The sequence below is a fragment of the Dermacentor variabilis genome, chromosome 4, assembly GCF_050947875.1.
Source record: "Dermacentor variabilis isolate Ectoservices chromosome 4, ASM5094787v1, whole genome shotgun sequence".
NCBI classification, from domain to species: domain Eukaryota; kingdom Metazoa; phylum Arthropoda; class Arachnida; order Ixodida; family Ixodidae; genus Dermacentor; species Dermacentor variabilis.
In genome coordinates, this window is record NC_134571.1 from 32,680,108 (window position 1) to 32,693,274 (window position 13,167).

At 45.6% G+C, this 13,167-nt stretch overlaps 1 protein-coding gene across 1 annotated transcript in view; it reads left to right on the forward strand.

Annotated features, from left to right (window-relative positions):
* Nucleotides 1-9,513, forward strand: part of LOC142578893 (cell adhesion molecule Dscam1-like) — a 175,901-nt gene extending 166,388 nt beyond the window's left edge. Inside the window, exons 22-27 of the mRNA XM_075688563.1 lie at nucleotides 1,167-1,346; nucleotides 3,841-3,984; nucleotides 6,215-6,263; nucleotides 6,428-6,512; nucleotides 6,584-6,665; nucleotides 8,301-9,513. Coding sequence (XP_075544678.1) covers nucleotides 1,167-1,346; nucleotides 3,841-3,984; nucleotides 6,215-6,263; nucleotides 6,428-6,506 — 452 coding nt within the window. The 3' untranslated portion in view covers nucleotides 6,507-6,512; nucleotides 6,584-6,665; nucleotides 8,301-9,513. The remainder of the gene's footprint in view (nucleotides 1-1,166; nucleotides 1,347-3,840; nucleotides 3,985-6,214; nucleotides 6,264-6,427; nucleotides 6,513-6,583; nucleotides 6,666-8,300) is intronic.
* Nucleotides 9,514-13,167: the final 3,654 nt, after the last annotated feature.

Here is a 13,167-nt window from a genome sequence, read left to right on the forward strand (position 1 = left end):
GCCGATACTTGTGGCTTACAATGTCTAAAGTAAGTAGGTGGCAATAAAGGCTAAAATATACTATAGCAGCGCTTTGCAGATATTACCTGAGAAACGGTAAAATCTTCAATTGAGAATAAAGCGGTGATAACCTAGACGATAAAGTGAGGATTCGAATTGCTTGTTATTGTAACTTGTGTAAAAGCCAGGTGTGAATATAGCGTACATCTAGCTTATCTATGCTACAGTGAACACGTGCTGAACTTCCTCGCACGCCTTCATAGGCTTCCGCTCCAATTTTCTGTGCGTCAAAGTTTCCAGCTTGAAGATGGGGGCACATTTCGCGCTGTGTAAAGTTCATCTAATACCGCGTGAGCACATTGGTTAGCTGCAAGTACCACTGAAGGCGACACGGCGGCACCGAGAGAAGAGGCCATAAAAAGGAGTCTCCGTAGAGACGAGCCTCCTGAAAGACTAATTCACGCGCCGCCTGCTAATTTTCGTCGCATGAATGGATTGCGCATCACGTTGCAGTCTTTTGGCAGCAAAACGATGAATCATGTTAGTTAATTACGCTCACGCATCCGGTCTTGCTGACGCATTTAGTATCCACAGAAAAGAGAAGCAAGAATATAAAAAAAGAACACCCCAATTATTGCCGTTAGAACAACGAAACATGATAAATATCTGCATGAACAAGTGGAGGGAGCGTTGATCCCTCTCACTTGAATTTTTTTTTTCCTGTGAAGACCAAGCTGACCTTTCTTATTCCAGTGACATGATCAGATGAATCACGTCGAAGTGCTCGCAAACTTGCTATTTGGTATCTGCTTTAAGAACCCTTGTTGTTCGTTTTGTGAAGCTAAGCGATATTTTTTTTTTGTGGTAGTAACACTGCTAAATTCTAACAAAATTTTATAAGCGCGAACGTATGCCACACTGGTACGAAAACGTTGAATAAATGGTATGTCCATTATTTCTGCCCTTGGCATGCCTGGTAGGAACTTACCATGTTCATTTAAGCAGGCGAGCCTGAAGTTGCTATCAATACTGGAATATGTCCTCGCTTTAAGCCAGAGCATAGATTACGGAAGGTGGGGAGATGTTTATAGTGCGATTTCACTATGACAATTACTGAGCGGAGCTATTTCATTCAAGAGTATCGAAATTTGTTGCGGGCGTTTCAGACGTGCCTTCACACAAGCCTCACCTGCTTGACGCCAAGATGGCGTCCTTCTACCGGCACCTCACTGTGACGCTGCCCATCGGCAGCTCAGTGCTGGTACTCGTCGTGGTGCTGGCGGTGCTTTGGTGCGTGATGCGCCGCCACGCGGACGACGCTACTGGTGCGCAAAGCACACCTCAGGGTGAGTGAGGGCTGTCACGGATAGTAGTCACGGATTGATAATATATTTTTTCCATAGAAAAGTGGAGGCAAGCGTAACCTGTTTGAGAGAGACAAAAGGGGAGTGAAGAACAGGGAGGTTATAGCCAGTGTAAGTACCGGCTGGCTACCCTGTGTTGGGAAAAGGGATAAAGGGAATAAAAGGAGAAAGAAGAAAAGAAAATTGAGAAAAATTCACACAGTAGCGCGATGCTACGCGCTACAACATTCAAAGACGGTCGCACAATTCGCAAGCCCTTAAAAACTTCAGCAAAGCCCTTAAGCCTTTGAGTGCCGAAACTCGTCTGGACCTGTGTCCTAGAAATTTTTCTTCTGTGAAGGGGCGATCGTCCAGTTTTTCGAGCACGGTCGCGAGCACTTTTCTTGGCACATTGTAACGGAGACAGTCACCGAGGAAGTGCTCGATCGTCTCCTCGCAGCCGCAGGTGTCGCAACTAGAGCTGTCGGCCATTTCAATGCGGAAGGAATAGGAGTTAGTGAATGCCACGCCGAGCCACAGGCGGCACAGAAGGGTTGCTTCCGCTCATGGTAATCCTGGTGGAAGATGGAGTTGCAGACGTGGATCCAATCTGTGGAGAGGTGCGTTCGTAAATTCACTGGTGTTCCACAGATTGGGCGTTAGCTCGCGTGCGAGGGAGCGACTTTTCTTACGCACGTGGGCTATGAAACAAACAACGTCAGAATATTCAATGCGAAAACGCCGAATAGTTGGTACGAGATTTTGTTTCTATGTGCTTTCCCACAGTGAATTGCCATGAATTCTCGTTATATAAGAGCACACTCCGCAGAGCCAAACCTTACGCAATGTATAAAAAATAAAAATATTTTGAGGTTTTACTTGGCAACACCGCGATATGATTATGAGGCACGCGGCAGTGGGAGTTAGATTCCAGAATAACTCTAACTTCGTGCGGTTCTTTAACGTGCGCCTAATCTAAGTACACGAGCGTTCTTGCATATCCATCGAAAATCGAAAATCCATCGAAAATCCCATCGAAAATCGAAATGCAGTCACAGGGCCACGATCGCACCCATGATCTCGAGCTCAGCGCTGCAATGCCATAGCCACTAAGCTACCGCGGCGGGTCACACAATGTATCATTTCTATTCACGATGTTCACCCTGACGTAGTCTATTCGAATTGAGCAATCTGATTAAACGTTCAAACTAGGATAACATTTTAGCGCCATCAGACAAGGGCAAAAGGAAGACAGACGCCATGATGCGCAACGTCCGCTTTTTTTTTTCTTGTTATCTGGCACTAAAATATTATACAAATTGCTATACCAACACGTCCAACACACAGCAATGCTGAAGTTCATTTCTCACTATGTTACTACAAGGAGAAAGCATTCACCAAAGGTTAAAATATGTAAATGCATATTCCGCGGTTTCGAAGTAGCGTAGACACAAATTAAGTATTGACTAAAATTGGTTTCGCGAAAGCCACATTTGTTTTTCTTTAGTTCATCAGTAAAGATTGCTTCTTTACTGTAGAGCAGAGAGAAATGAAGCAGCTGAGTATTTTCTATATCAATGTCTTCACGGAAACCAATTTATACGAGAACAGAACAATTCGCCTAAAACTGGCTGAGTGTACTTCGGAAAGTTTATTTTTCTTTGAAAGGAAGACTTTGTGCTTACCTGAATGTAGAAAGAAGGTACAAGATAAACCCAGATGAGCTTCTCTGATAGAAACCCTCACAGTTGAGGAAAAAAAAATAATGTTGGTCTACGACTCAAGCCCGGGAGCAGCGCCTTTCCGGGGTAATGGCTCCATCATCTGAACTAACCAGGAGGTTAGCAGATCTCAGCGCGATCTATAAGATCGCTGTGCCTCGAGTTGTCGTAAAATTCACCCTCTCTTTCAAGACGGCAGTGTAAGAGTAAGAGAGAGACAGCAATGAGAGGAAAGGCAGGCAGTTCAACTAGACTAGCGTGCGGTTTAATACCCTACACTTGGTGCAACAGGAAGAGGGGTCTAGAAATAGGAAAACAGAGCCAGAGAGAGCGGGGGGGGGGGGGGAAGAACTATGTGCACGCTGGAGGATGCACACGAGGACTCAAATGGCCACTCAGGCCGTGCATTTCAAGAACTCCACTATTAGAATGCATCATGTAACCTCATGTAACCATGCTGTCCCTGTTAAGTACTCCACTATTCGAAAAGTTTTTTTGTGCCAGCGACAGACGTGGCCGTGTTTTGAGTATCCTTGATTCAGAAAATGGCCTCGAGTCGAGCTGGTCTAAAGTTGCCCTGAGAGCGAGGCCTTGAGCATCGCAGCAAGGTCAGATAAACAGTAGGCGCTCACTGCGGTTTCCTCGCACCGACAGGAGTCGCACGTCAGGTTATCGGCGATTCCATTACGGCGGGAGTAAGCGTTCGTAGACAGTGCGAGAAACAGACGACGAGCGCTGATTCTGTCTTGACCTGCGTTTCTGGTTCTTACCCGCAGGCAGCGTGTGTGGCGAGCGTTACAAGAGCGAGGTGCTGAGCTCTGCGGAGCCCACTTACTGCGGCGGTGGCTCCTCCAGAGGGTCGTCAGCGTACGCGGTGCCACACAGAGTCTACGATGTGCCTTACGCCCAGAAAAGGCCAGGTAGCCTGACGCTACGGAATAACTGTTTCCTTATCGGCGACCTGTGTTTTAATCGATCGCGCCCTACTAACCTTTCTAGAGCTAACTAACTTAGGTTCACGTTTGTAGCGTGAACGTTCAACATTCTGTAGTAGCGTGACCTTCAGTGACCGGCCCTACTGTGTGTGATCTGTACTGTGTCCTAACGCTTCTTCCTTCGAAGATGGGAGGTGGCGGTTCAAACACCTTGTAGTGTATATTGTGAACCGACTACCAGTGAAACGGTGATTGCGTGCAGCTATACTTGGCGTCTCATCGTGGAGCGCACAATTAGCCGCATAGCAAACTAGCCATGGATGTGATTGATAATTGTGGAGGCTGTTAGATGCGGCGTCACTTTAATTCCGGCTGCAGAGTCGAAACTCAGCGGAACAACGTGCTAGTGTACTGTGTTCTACTTTACTCTTTAGATTTGTCCTGTTGCTCTTCCTTTCCTCTTTCCTCCCTTCCTTCCTATCTTACATTTCTGTGTTGCTGTCACCTCCCTTCAGAAGATTAGGCAGGCGTTGTGCCCCTTCCGGTGGCAGTTGCCAGCCTGCTCCTCGCTTTCCCTTTCCTGTTAACTGTATATATGTGTATATGTGTTCAAAACAAATAATAATAATAATTTTAATCGACTTTTAATCGAAAAATTCCAAGTGCAATATAGATCCTTTTTTTTTGGCTTTCCGAATTCGTGTTAATATAGGCCAATTGCATTATACTAAGGCGCATGCACTTTCACGGGCAATTCTTTTTTCTTTGAGTGAGGCATGCCATAGGCGCCCTCCAACATCAGCTACACACTGATGCACACATCGAGCATTGTACCAACAAAGCCTATCAGACGTTTCCTAGTGAAGGGGGCGTTGGGGGCGTGTTGAGCGCTCTGTAATGGTGAGTGACATTTATGAGGCACAAGAAGTTCAGAACAAGTAAACTAGCAAACAAGAAAGAAACAACCTAAGAAATAAACAATAGTCCAATCAAGAAAGTGTTCCACTTGTTGCTGCAATCAATGGCGAATACTTCAACTGTGCTGTGAGCAGAACAACAAGCGTCTGAATTTCAGTGAAATAATCACGACGTTCCAAGTCCCTACAATGCCGACGTTCTGAGGCCTCGTCTCTATAAGTTCCGCAGAGGTGACGCCCTGAAATTGATTGATTACATCACTGAGATTAACGTTTAGACCAACATATTAAAGTCGTGGTCTTGAAGGTTTTTCGCATAAACCGCACCGTTCGTGATCGTGTTTCCGTGCACCCGTGCGATGGCCGTCATATGGACGACGTAAACAAAATGCCTTACCCATATTCACAAAACATTTATTGCGTAAGGGCGTCTTCTCCTCGGCCCAAAATCCAGGTGCCCGTCACCCGTGACAGCCATCGATGTTATGACGACACAATCGCCTAGGCAGCAGCCGATCGCGGATGGCGCTTACGTAGGATTATTGTGAACACGGGGAGCCACTGCCTGTATAGCGATGAGATAAACAAAAAGAAATTTCACGCTTACGCCTGCTTCAAGCTATGGGACAAACCAGCGAGCTTTTTCTTTCCGTTATCGAAGCTTATTTTTCAGGCCATGCAAAAAATAGACATTATGGCCCCATAGCTCAGTCAATGCCTTCCATGCAAAAAACCATGCTCGGGCATGGTTTCTTCCGCACCCAGTTCAGACCAACCTGAAAGTTCGCTTGCGAATTGCGTACGTTCGCAAGCAAATACAAAAAAAAATATTTTGATAATTTGTGTAATAAGAAGGAGGTCCGGCGTGCTTAATTTACATTAAATGAAGAGAGAGCAGGTTTCAGTTTTTAAAAAACAGTGCCATGCGGATTGACTTGAAATGGAGTGATGACGCGGTCTTCAAGCGGGCAGGACTTCCATGATCACACTTTGCAGTTTGGTTGACGGGTGGTTTCGTGTGATGGGGGGCTCTGTAGGTGCTAGAACACCTATCTTCGACACGACGAACCCCATCCGTGTGCGCTCGCAGCATTTCGGCCGCCTCACGCTCTTTTACGTGCGTGGTCAATGTGGTTTGTTGACGAGAGCGTTCGTGAGCGTTATTTGTTACCCAAGATAATAATTTCCGATCTTGTTCTCGTCACGGATCCCCGTATTCATGTACCATAAATGATGATGTTAATGAATTGCTGATTAATGTCATTTCCCCTTTTCCCCTTTCTTTTGTACTCTTTCAGTGGAACAGATAGCCATTCAATCTAGGAAGTCACAGAGTGCTACGGGCCTGTAAGTTCTCTCTCACGTTTGCCATCACAAGTATTGTAGTAGAATGAGAGAGAAATTCATTTGCGTAAGGCAAAAATACTTCTCCAACTGTATTTAACAAAAAAAGAAACCATGCAAAGGCGCTCATCTCGAGTGAATTGTGTTTTATTTCCCCGATGTTGCAGAAGCCGTGATGGGTCTCAACTCTTCTACGTGTCCAGCAAATCTAAAGTATTCGACGAGGATGAAATGCACAGGTTATGACGCGTGGTAAGTTCGAAGGATATGCATTGATTTTCCGTTCTCAATTTTAACCTGAATATGTATGGTGAATACTACAGGCTGCCGTCATACCATTGTATTGGAGGACGTAATGCGAGCATTGTTGACGAAGGATAATCACCGCTCGTCTGACCAATATCAGTGAGTACTACTATTACTAATGTACGTTAGCTTTCTCTGTATTGTTGTAAGTTGTTGCTAAGATATCGCTGCTTCATTATTTATTAAGCTTCATTTATACTGCGAAACCACTATCTCTTCTCTGTGTATGCCGGCCGAAGATTTGTTAATCGGTCACTTTCTTTTTTTACAGTTTACCAATAAGCTCTTTTTCTTTCACATTAACAGACTTAACTTATTTTATGTGTGTCTCTTATGAGGACATCTTGGGCAAGCATTAAAGTAAAGCGCGCAGTACATAGGCCCATAACGATACTAACGGCAGTACGTCCATTAAAAAATTGGTGAGGTCTCGGTACAGCACAAGAAGGCTAATGGAAGTTAACTAGGGCTGAGGATTGGGCGAGTTGGTATTGCATTCTAGAACTGGTAAAGCGCAACATACATGTATGTTGCGCTGTACCAGTTCTAGAATTATGGAAGTTAGCTTTTGGATTCTACCTTTCGTAAAAGCAAGACAAATGTAGGAGCAACGAGGTTTCGAGCCAGTTATTTACGGAGGAGTTGGTCAGGGACTGTAGTTTTTAACTGCGAACCTCTTTCAAGCCAATAGTGAAAAGTCAACCGACTTCGCTAACCTAACTCATCAGGGACAGTAGAATTTGGAGCGAAAGCACCACTGACGAAGACTAAGTTTATTGAAGAGATGAAGAAAATTTGCGCAGTAACTGCATAAGCATAATAGTAGCATGAAAACCTGCTATAACTTCCTGGAAGATTTAGTAAATTAGGCTGTTAGTGAGCGGTGTCCCATTTCCGTTTCCGGTCGTCCTATTACTTAGTTACGAGTCGCGAGTAATGGTTTTTTCCCACAGTTTTGAGTACACCATGCGTGTGACAAGATGTGTCTTAAGCTATCAGGCATAGTCCCCGCAAAACGCCTGGGTCAAAGATGCTTAAGAGAGTCAGATGCGCTGTCCTTCACAGTCTTGTTATTTTTGGAGCAACACAAAGAAGGAAGGAAGGAAAAAGTGGAGAAGGAAGGCAGGGAGGTTAACCAGTTTAGCCTAACCGGTTTGCTCCCCTACACATGGGAGGGGGATGTGGGGGATGAAAGATGGGGAGAAGAGATAGAGAGCACATAACACTGCACACACATCGTTGGTTACAGTCTGTGACTCTTGTGCGGTACGTGACATCACTGTCACAGCCGCTTGTCCAAGCCCGTCTCCTTCATAAACCGAAGTAGTCCCTTCGTCGCCTTCAGCTGCGATGTCTTCTGTCGGCGATATGTGATTGGAGCAACACAATGTTCCAAGTAGACATAGTGGGCTACCCAACCCTCTGAAGCGGGGCGCCTCGCTGAGAGATGGCAAGCCGCCCTCCTCAGCGAGGCACCCGAAAACCAGGAGTGGGCCGTCCAGCGGGCCAGGGCCGTTGCCGAGGATCTCGAAAGATTTTCCGCGGGCGATGGACCCCTGGCAGCCTAGACCCGGGCACCAACATCAACAACCGTTGGACAAATAAAGTTTATTCCTATCCCAACGTGCGGTTCGGTTCCGCACCCGGTATATTCGAAACCACTGACGAATACTGCAACTTCTTAGACCACTTAGGTATTCAAATATGGCTTTACCGTTTCTTTTTTCTTTCTAGATTGATACATTCGGAACCAAGTGTACACTGCAACCATCCTCAGCGCTCCATCATCCCACCCTCAACGGTTGTCGAACATGGCGTTCAAGACGACCGACTTTTGGATGCGACTGCCAAAAAGGAGCCGCTTAGGCCGAGCGCCTCGGTACCATGCCTGTTGTTGATTGTTCTAATTTTGTTGGAAACTGCAATACAAAACAAAGCTAATAGGACCTTATACCGTAACCGGTTCTCTAACTACGTAATAGGACCTATAGCTGATGCAGGTGGGGTCAGGGGGGTGCGGTGGTAAGCTACAGTCAATTTATAATGGAGAGGTTTACTCTGTTTGTGTTAAGGTGGAAGGGGGAGGGGGGCAGGGTTGCATGGCGGTTCACGGGGTCGACTTGAACACCGGATGCAGTGGATGGCAGCCACAGTAGCGACATCGTGTGGCGTTTTGTTTAGCCAAAATGTATGACAAAGGCTTTAGTCATTTCCTCTGTTTTCGTCGAAGGCAAAGAAAAAGAGCCACTGTATGTATTCGTTATGTTGTTGGTTATGACCTTTTCGCCAGCAGCTAGGTATCATTTATACCGATATTGAAGTGGTAGTTTTATGTGCTGTGGTTCAACTCAACGTCACTAGGTGGCGCCACCAGCCCAGCTGCTCATGTATACGTCTTTGTTAACACCGTGTTGCCCTTCAGGACGACATGCCATAAGAGCCAATTGACACTGTTGCATCGACGGGAGGGCAAGAGATCGCCAACACCAGCAGGATGTCACGCGATGAACAATTGGTGTTACGAGAACATATTGCGGTTTTACGTATGATGGTACTATCTTCGAACATCCACACTTAAGAGTGTTGATGTACTGTGATATTTGCTTACAAATATTGTTTCCTTGCACAAAAAGGCTGCGGTAGGACATTCCCAAGAGAGCGACAACGACGACGAGGATGCGCACTGAAAAAATAAAATTGCTATTGTACTTTGTATGACTAAAGACAAGTCACTGACGCACTCACTGCCACGTGCACAACGTTCAGGCGTTGTAATATGGCAAACTGGTTGAGTACATTGACGTTATGACACTGCTTATCGGTAATTTCCACGAAACGGCCACCACCTTACGTTGAAGCAGCGGCAATGTGCGCGATGGCGCCGGCTGTTTTCGCGACTTTGTAAATTTGTACATACGCGAAAATAAAATTTAATAAAATATTTTACAAGGTGTCTTGTGGTTTTGTTGTTCTTTGGGAATGAAACGCGGAGAGAGCTTAGAACAGGAAATTGAGCTAATCGGTGCAGCTTCATGTTAGGAAAAAAGAAATGGCAACCATTCCACTCTGTGATGATGGAACGGCAGAGAAAGCTGACGACAGTCAAAGCTCTCAAACGAAAAGCAGAGTGCTTTCGCTGCCATTTTATCTTCACAGAGTGGAATGGTTGTCATTTGTTCGTTCAGCATCACGGGAACATTCCTCGTCAGTGGTCGTTTCGCTCCGGCGCCACTTACAATCTCCTTGCTGTTCCCGACGGCGCTCCTCGTACGCATGTTGTTCTTCGGGTGTGCGAACTTTACGTGTCCGCCACATCGAGGGCGCAGATGTTTTTAGCGGCCATACCTCTCCTGCTTATATACTGCGATAAGCTTAACGTCCCGCTATTTTTTACGGCAACCGTTCTAATCTGTTCCACATATCGACACCTGCGCCGCCGCACTGCACCCGTACGTAATCATATACAAAGCAAACAATGAAACCTACTGTGTATGGGTTTGTTAGAAATAGGTAAGATCGTTTGTGTTGCCTGCGATGCTGAGAAAATTACGGAAGTTTAGTCATATACAGTTTTCGCTGTAAAAAGTCGGTCGTACTGACATGGACACAAGAAGGCGAAAATGTACAACCCAGACGCTATCAACTGAAGGTCGCACAGGGGCGATAGTAGAAATCGTGATTACATTTCCTGAGCACGTGCAGATACACTTTGTGTGTGACATCATTTTCGCCGCTGTGCGACCCTTCGGTTGATAGTCGGCATGTGGGTTGTACGTTTCCTTCTTCTTGTGCCCATGTCTGTACGCCTGACTTTTCTGACAAAGAGCGTAAATGAAAAGTCTGACGACTACAAATAGCTGTATGGAAAAATGCAAAGTAAGTGAGTTGGAGGGGTGTTTGCTAGAGATACACATGGTACTTCAGACTTGGGCATAATTTTTGTTAACGGGCCGGTGGTCACGTGCTGACTGGCCTGTTCCTTTAGAGATGACGTGGTTGTGCTATGGTCTTATAATCCACGCAAATACCTGCCTTCACAGATGTGCCTTGATATTGGTGGAAAAAAGCGAATGTGTGCTGTCATGTATATTCTATAGCTTGTGCCACTCGGCGCGGTAAAATCAGTTGGCTTATTATTAAACAGGAACCACCCGAACACTGCCCTTCAAAAAGCCTACACCGATGTAACCAAACTTGATGAAGCTGAAGTCCTCAAACTCCTCCCTAAGGTCACAAACAGAAAGAACAACGCCTCTTCTTACTACTAAATTCTCAAATGCACTTCCAAACATAAACAACAAATACTACCCTATTCTCAGCAGCAACCAGAAATTAATAATATCTTTCCCGACGCGCTCAGAGTAGCTTAGAGACGCAACACTAAATTCAAGGACGTTCTTGTACATACCAAGCTAAAGACAAAGACGAAGCCAACATGCAGTCCCTGTGGCCGCCCCAGGTGCCCTTCATGCAAACCCATATGCATTCTACTACTACAGTAAAAAAAGTACAGCGTCGGATTACCTTCAAAAGGTGACTTCGAGTTTCACCTGCACGTCAAGAAACGTAGTCTAATGTCTAGAATGTGCCGCTTGTAACAAAGAATACATAGGTGTGACTGGACAACAAATTCATACAAGATTCAATGGCCATTTCCCAGATAGAAAACACAGTTTAACTAAAGCAGTAGCCAGCCACTTCAATAAATTTGGCCATATATTCGATAAAGCAAGGCTCTGTATGCTACAAACAAATTTCCGTTGATTTCGCGAAAGGAAATGTACGGAATCATACCTCGTACACAAGTTTAAATGCCTACACTCGATGGGGATCAATCAATAATCACGCATATATCGCATACGCGTATATGTAACCTCGCTTATAACGCATATATCAACCATACGATCCTTTTTCCCATGTACACCCCTCCCGTTTTTTCTGCTGTCACCCTCTTATTTGTTCTTCCGTTTTTTTTCCTCCGGCTTTTTCTTTTACTTTAGGTTTTTACTTGATGTTTTTACTTTTGTTTAACGATCCACATCGACACATTCTAAAGTCCCAGACGCCAGGATACCTCTTCGGCACCTCGACCGCACAAGGTCGCGCCACTTCTGTAAGCCACTGCGACGAAGCCTACGCCGAACTTCTGAGGCTAACATCGTTCGTAACACCAAACTGCTGCCTTCCAACTACACTAGCCATTGCCCTGAGGCTCCGTGTCGCCATCTTAACACCTTCAAAATTACCGTACGCATTGATGTTACGTTACTCAAGTCATTCTTTCAACTCATGTCTTTTGTTACTCGCACACTGACCGGCTGACCGGCGCTTCTAAAGTATAAACCCTATGCAAGCGATTTCTTGCGCAACAGCGACAAGCTACGCGATGGAGATGGCTGTCGCGTTCTCTCGTCGCCCAGAAGTCAAACTCCAAGCGAGCGACCGCTTCGCGCGACAGCTCTCCAGTGTTGCTGGTATTAGGGAATCGAGTTAGCGCCAAACCTGGCGTGTCACTTGCTATAATTATTTAAGTTGATTTGTTTAGCCGTACAAAGCAACATAAAGCATTTCTGAAGGTCTTGCAATAGGTTTATTTTGTTTACATATCAAAATTTGGTAGTTTGCTCGTTCCGGTTGTATACTGAGAAGCGCGCACGTGCGCAAACCGGTAGCACGTCACTAATGTACATCCCGTTCCGGCTGCTTACTATTGGCTAGTTGCTCATAGCACTTCCGGGCAACGAGCGACAAATTCTAGATTTGCAGAACCGAGCGACAGCGCGACAAGACCGAGCGATCTGTTCAAGCGACGGCACGATCCGTCGCTCGAAGCCGTCGCTCGTCGCCGTCGCGCACAAAATCGCGCCCATGGGGTTTAGCCTCAAAACCACAAATGCACGCAGCCCACGACACCTCTGAAGGCTCCCTACGCTCTCGCTCCCCCAACACACGACCGTCCTATGTCCTTCTCTTTCTCTATTTATTTCCTTTTCCTTTTTTTTTGCCGCCTTCCCACTCTCCCGCTCTTGTCACCTGGTCTAAGAAACCACGCCTAGAGACGTCAAACGACATCGCTAATTTTCCCTCCAGTCTCTTCCTTTGTAGCCAGCTACCACGGACAACGACGGCACGTGACGTCACTCCACTAACCCGTCAGAACTATCCTCCCGAGGATGACGAGGCCCCCTTTGAAGAAGACAGGTCCTCCTATCGAAAAGTTGGGCAGCCTTTCTGAAGCACCTTATCCTTGTTTACAAATTAATCTCAACGATATACTTAAATTGGGTATGATGTGTGTGGGTTGAATGTCGTGTTACTTGTCTGGATTTATTTATTTATTTATTTATTTATTTATTTATTTATTTATTTATTTATTTATTTATTTATTTATAGCATTTATTATTGCATTCAGAGGGAGTGTCAGGCAGCGTGCCACCAGCCAAACCTCTCCACTTCTCATTGAAAAAGAACGTAGTACGTGGTGGTAGAAAGATGTAAAATGCTCTGGCCAATGCGGTACCTTAATCTTTGAAGAGGGAGACATACTCCCATACAAGAAGGTGTCTCCGCATTTCAGATGTGTAGAGAAGTCGTATCAATT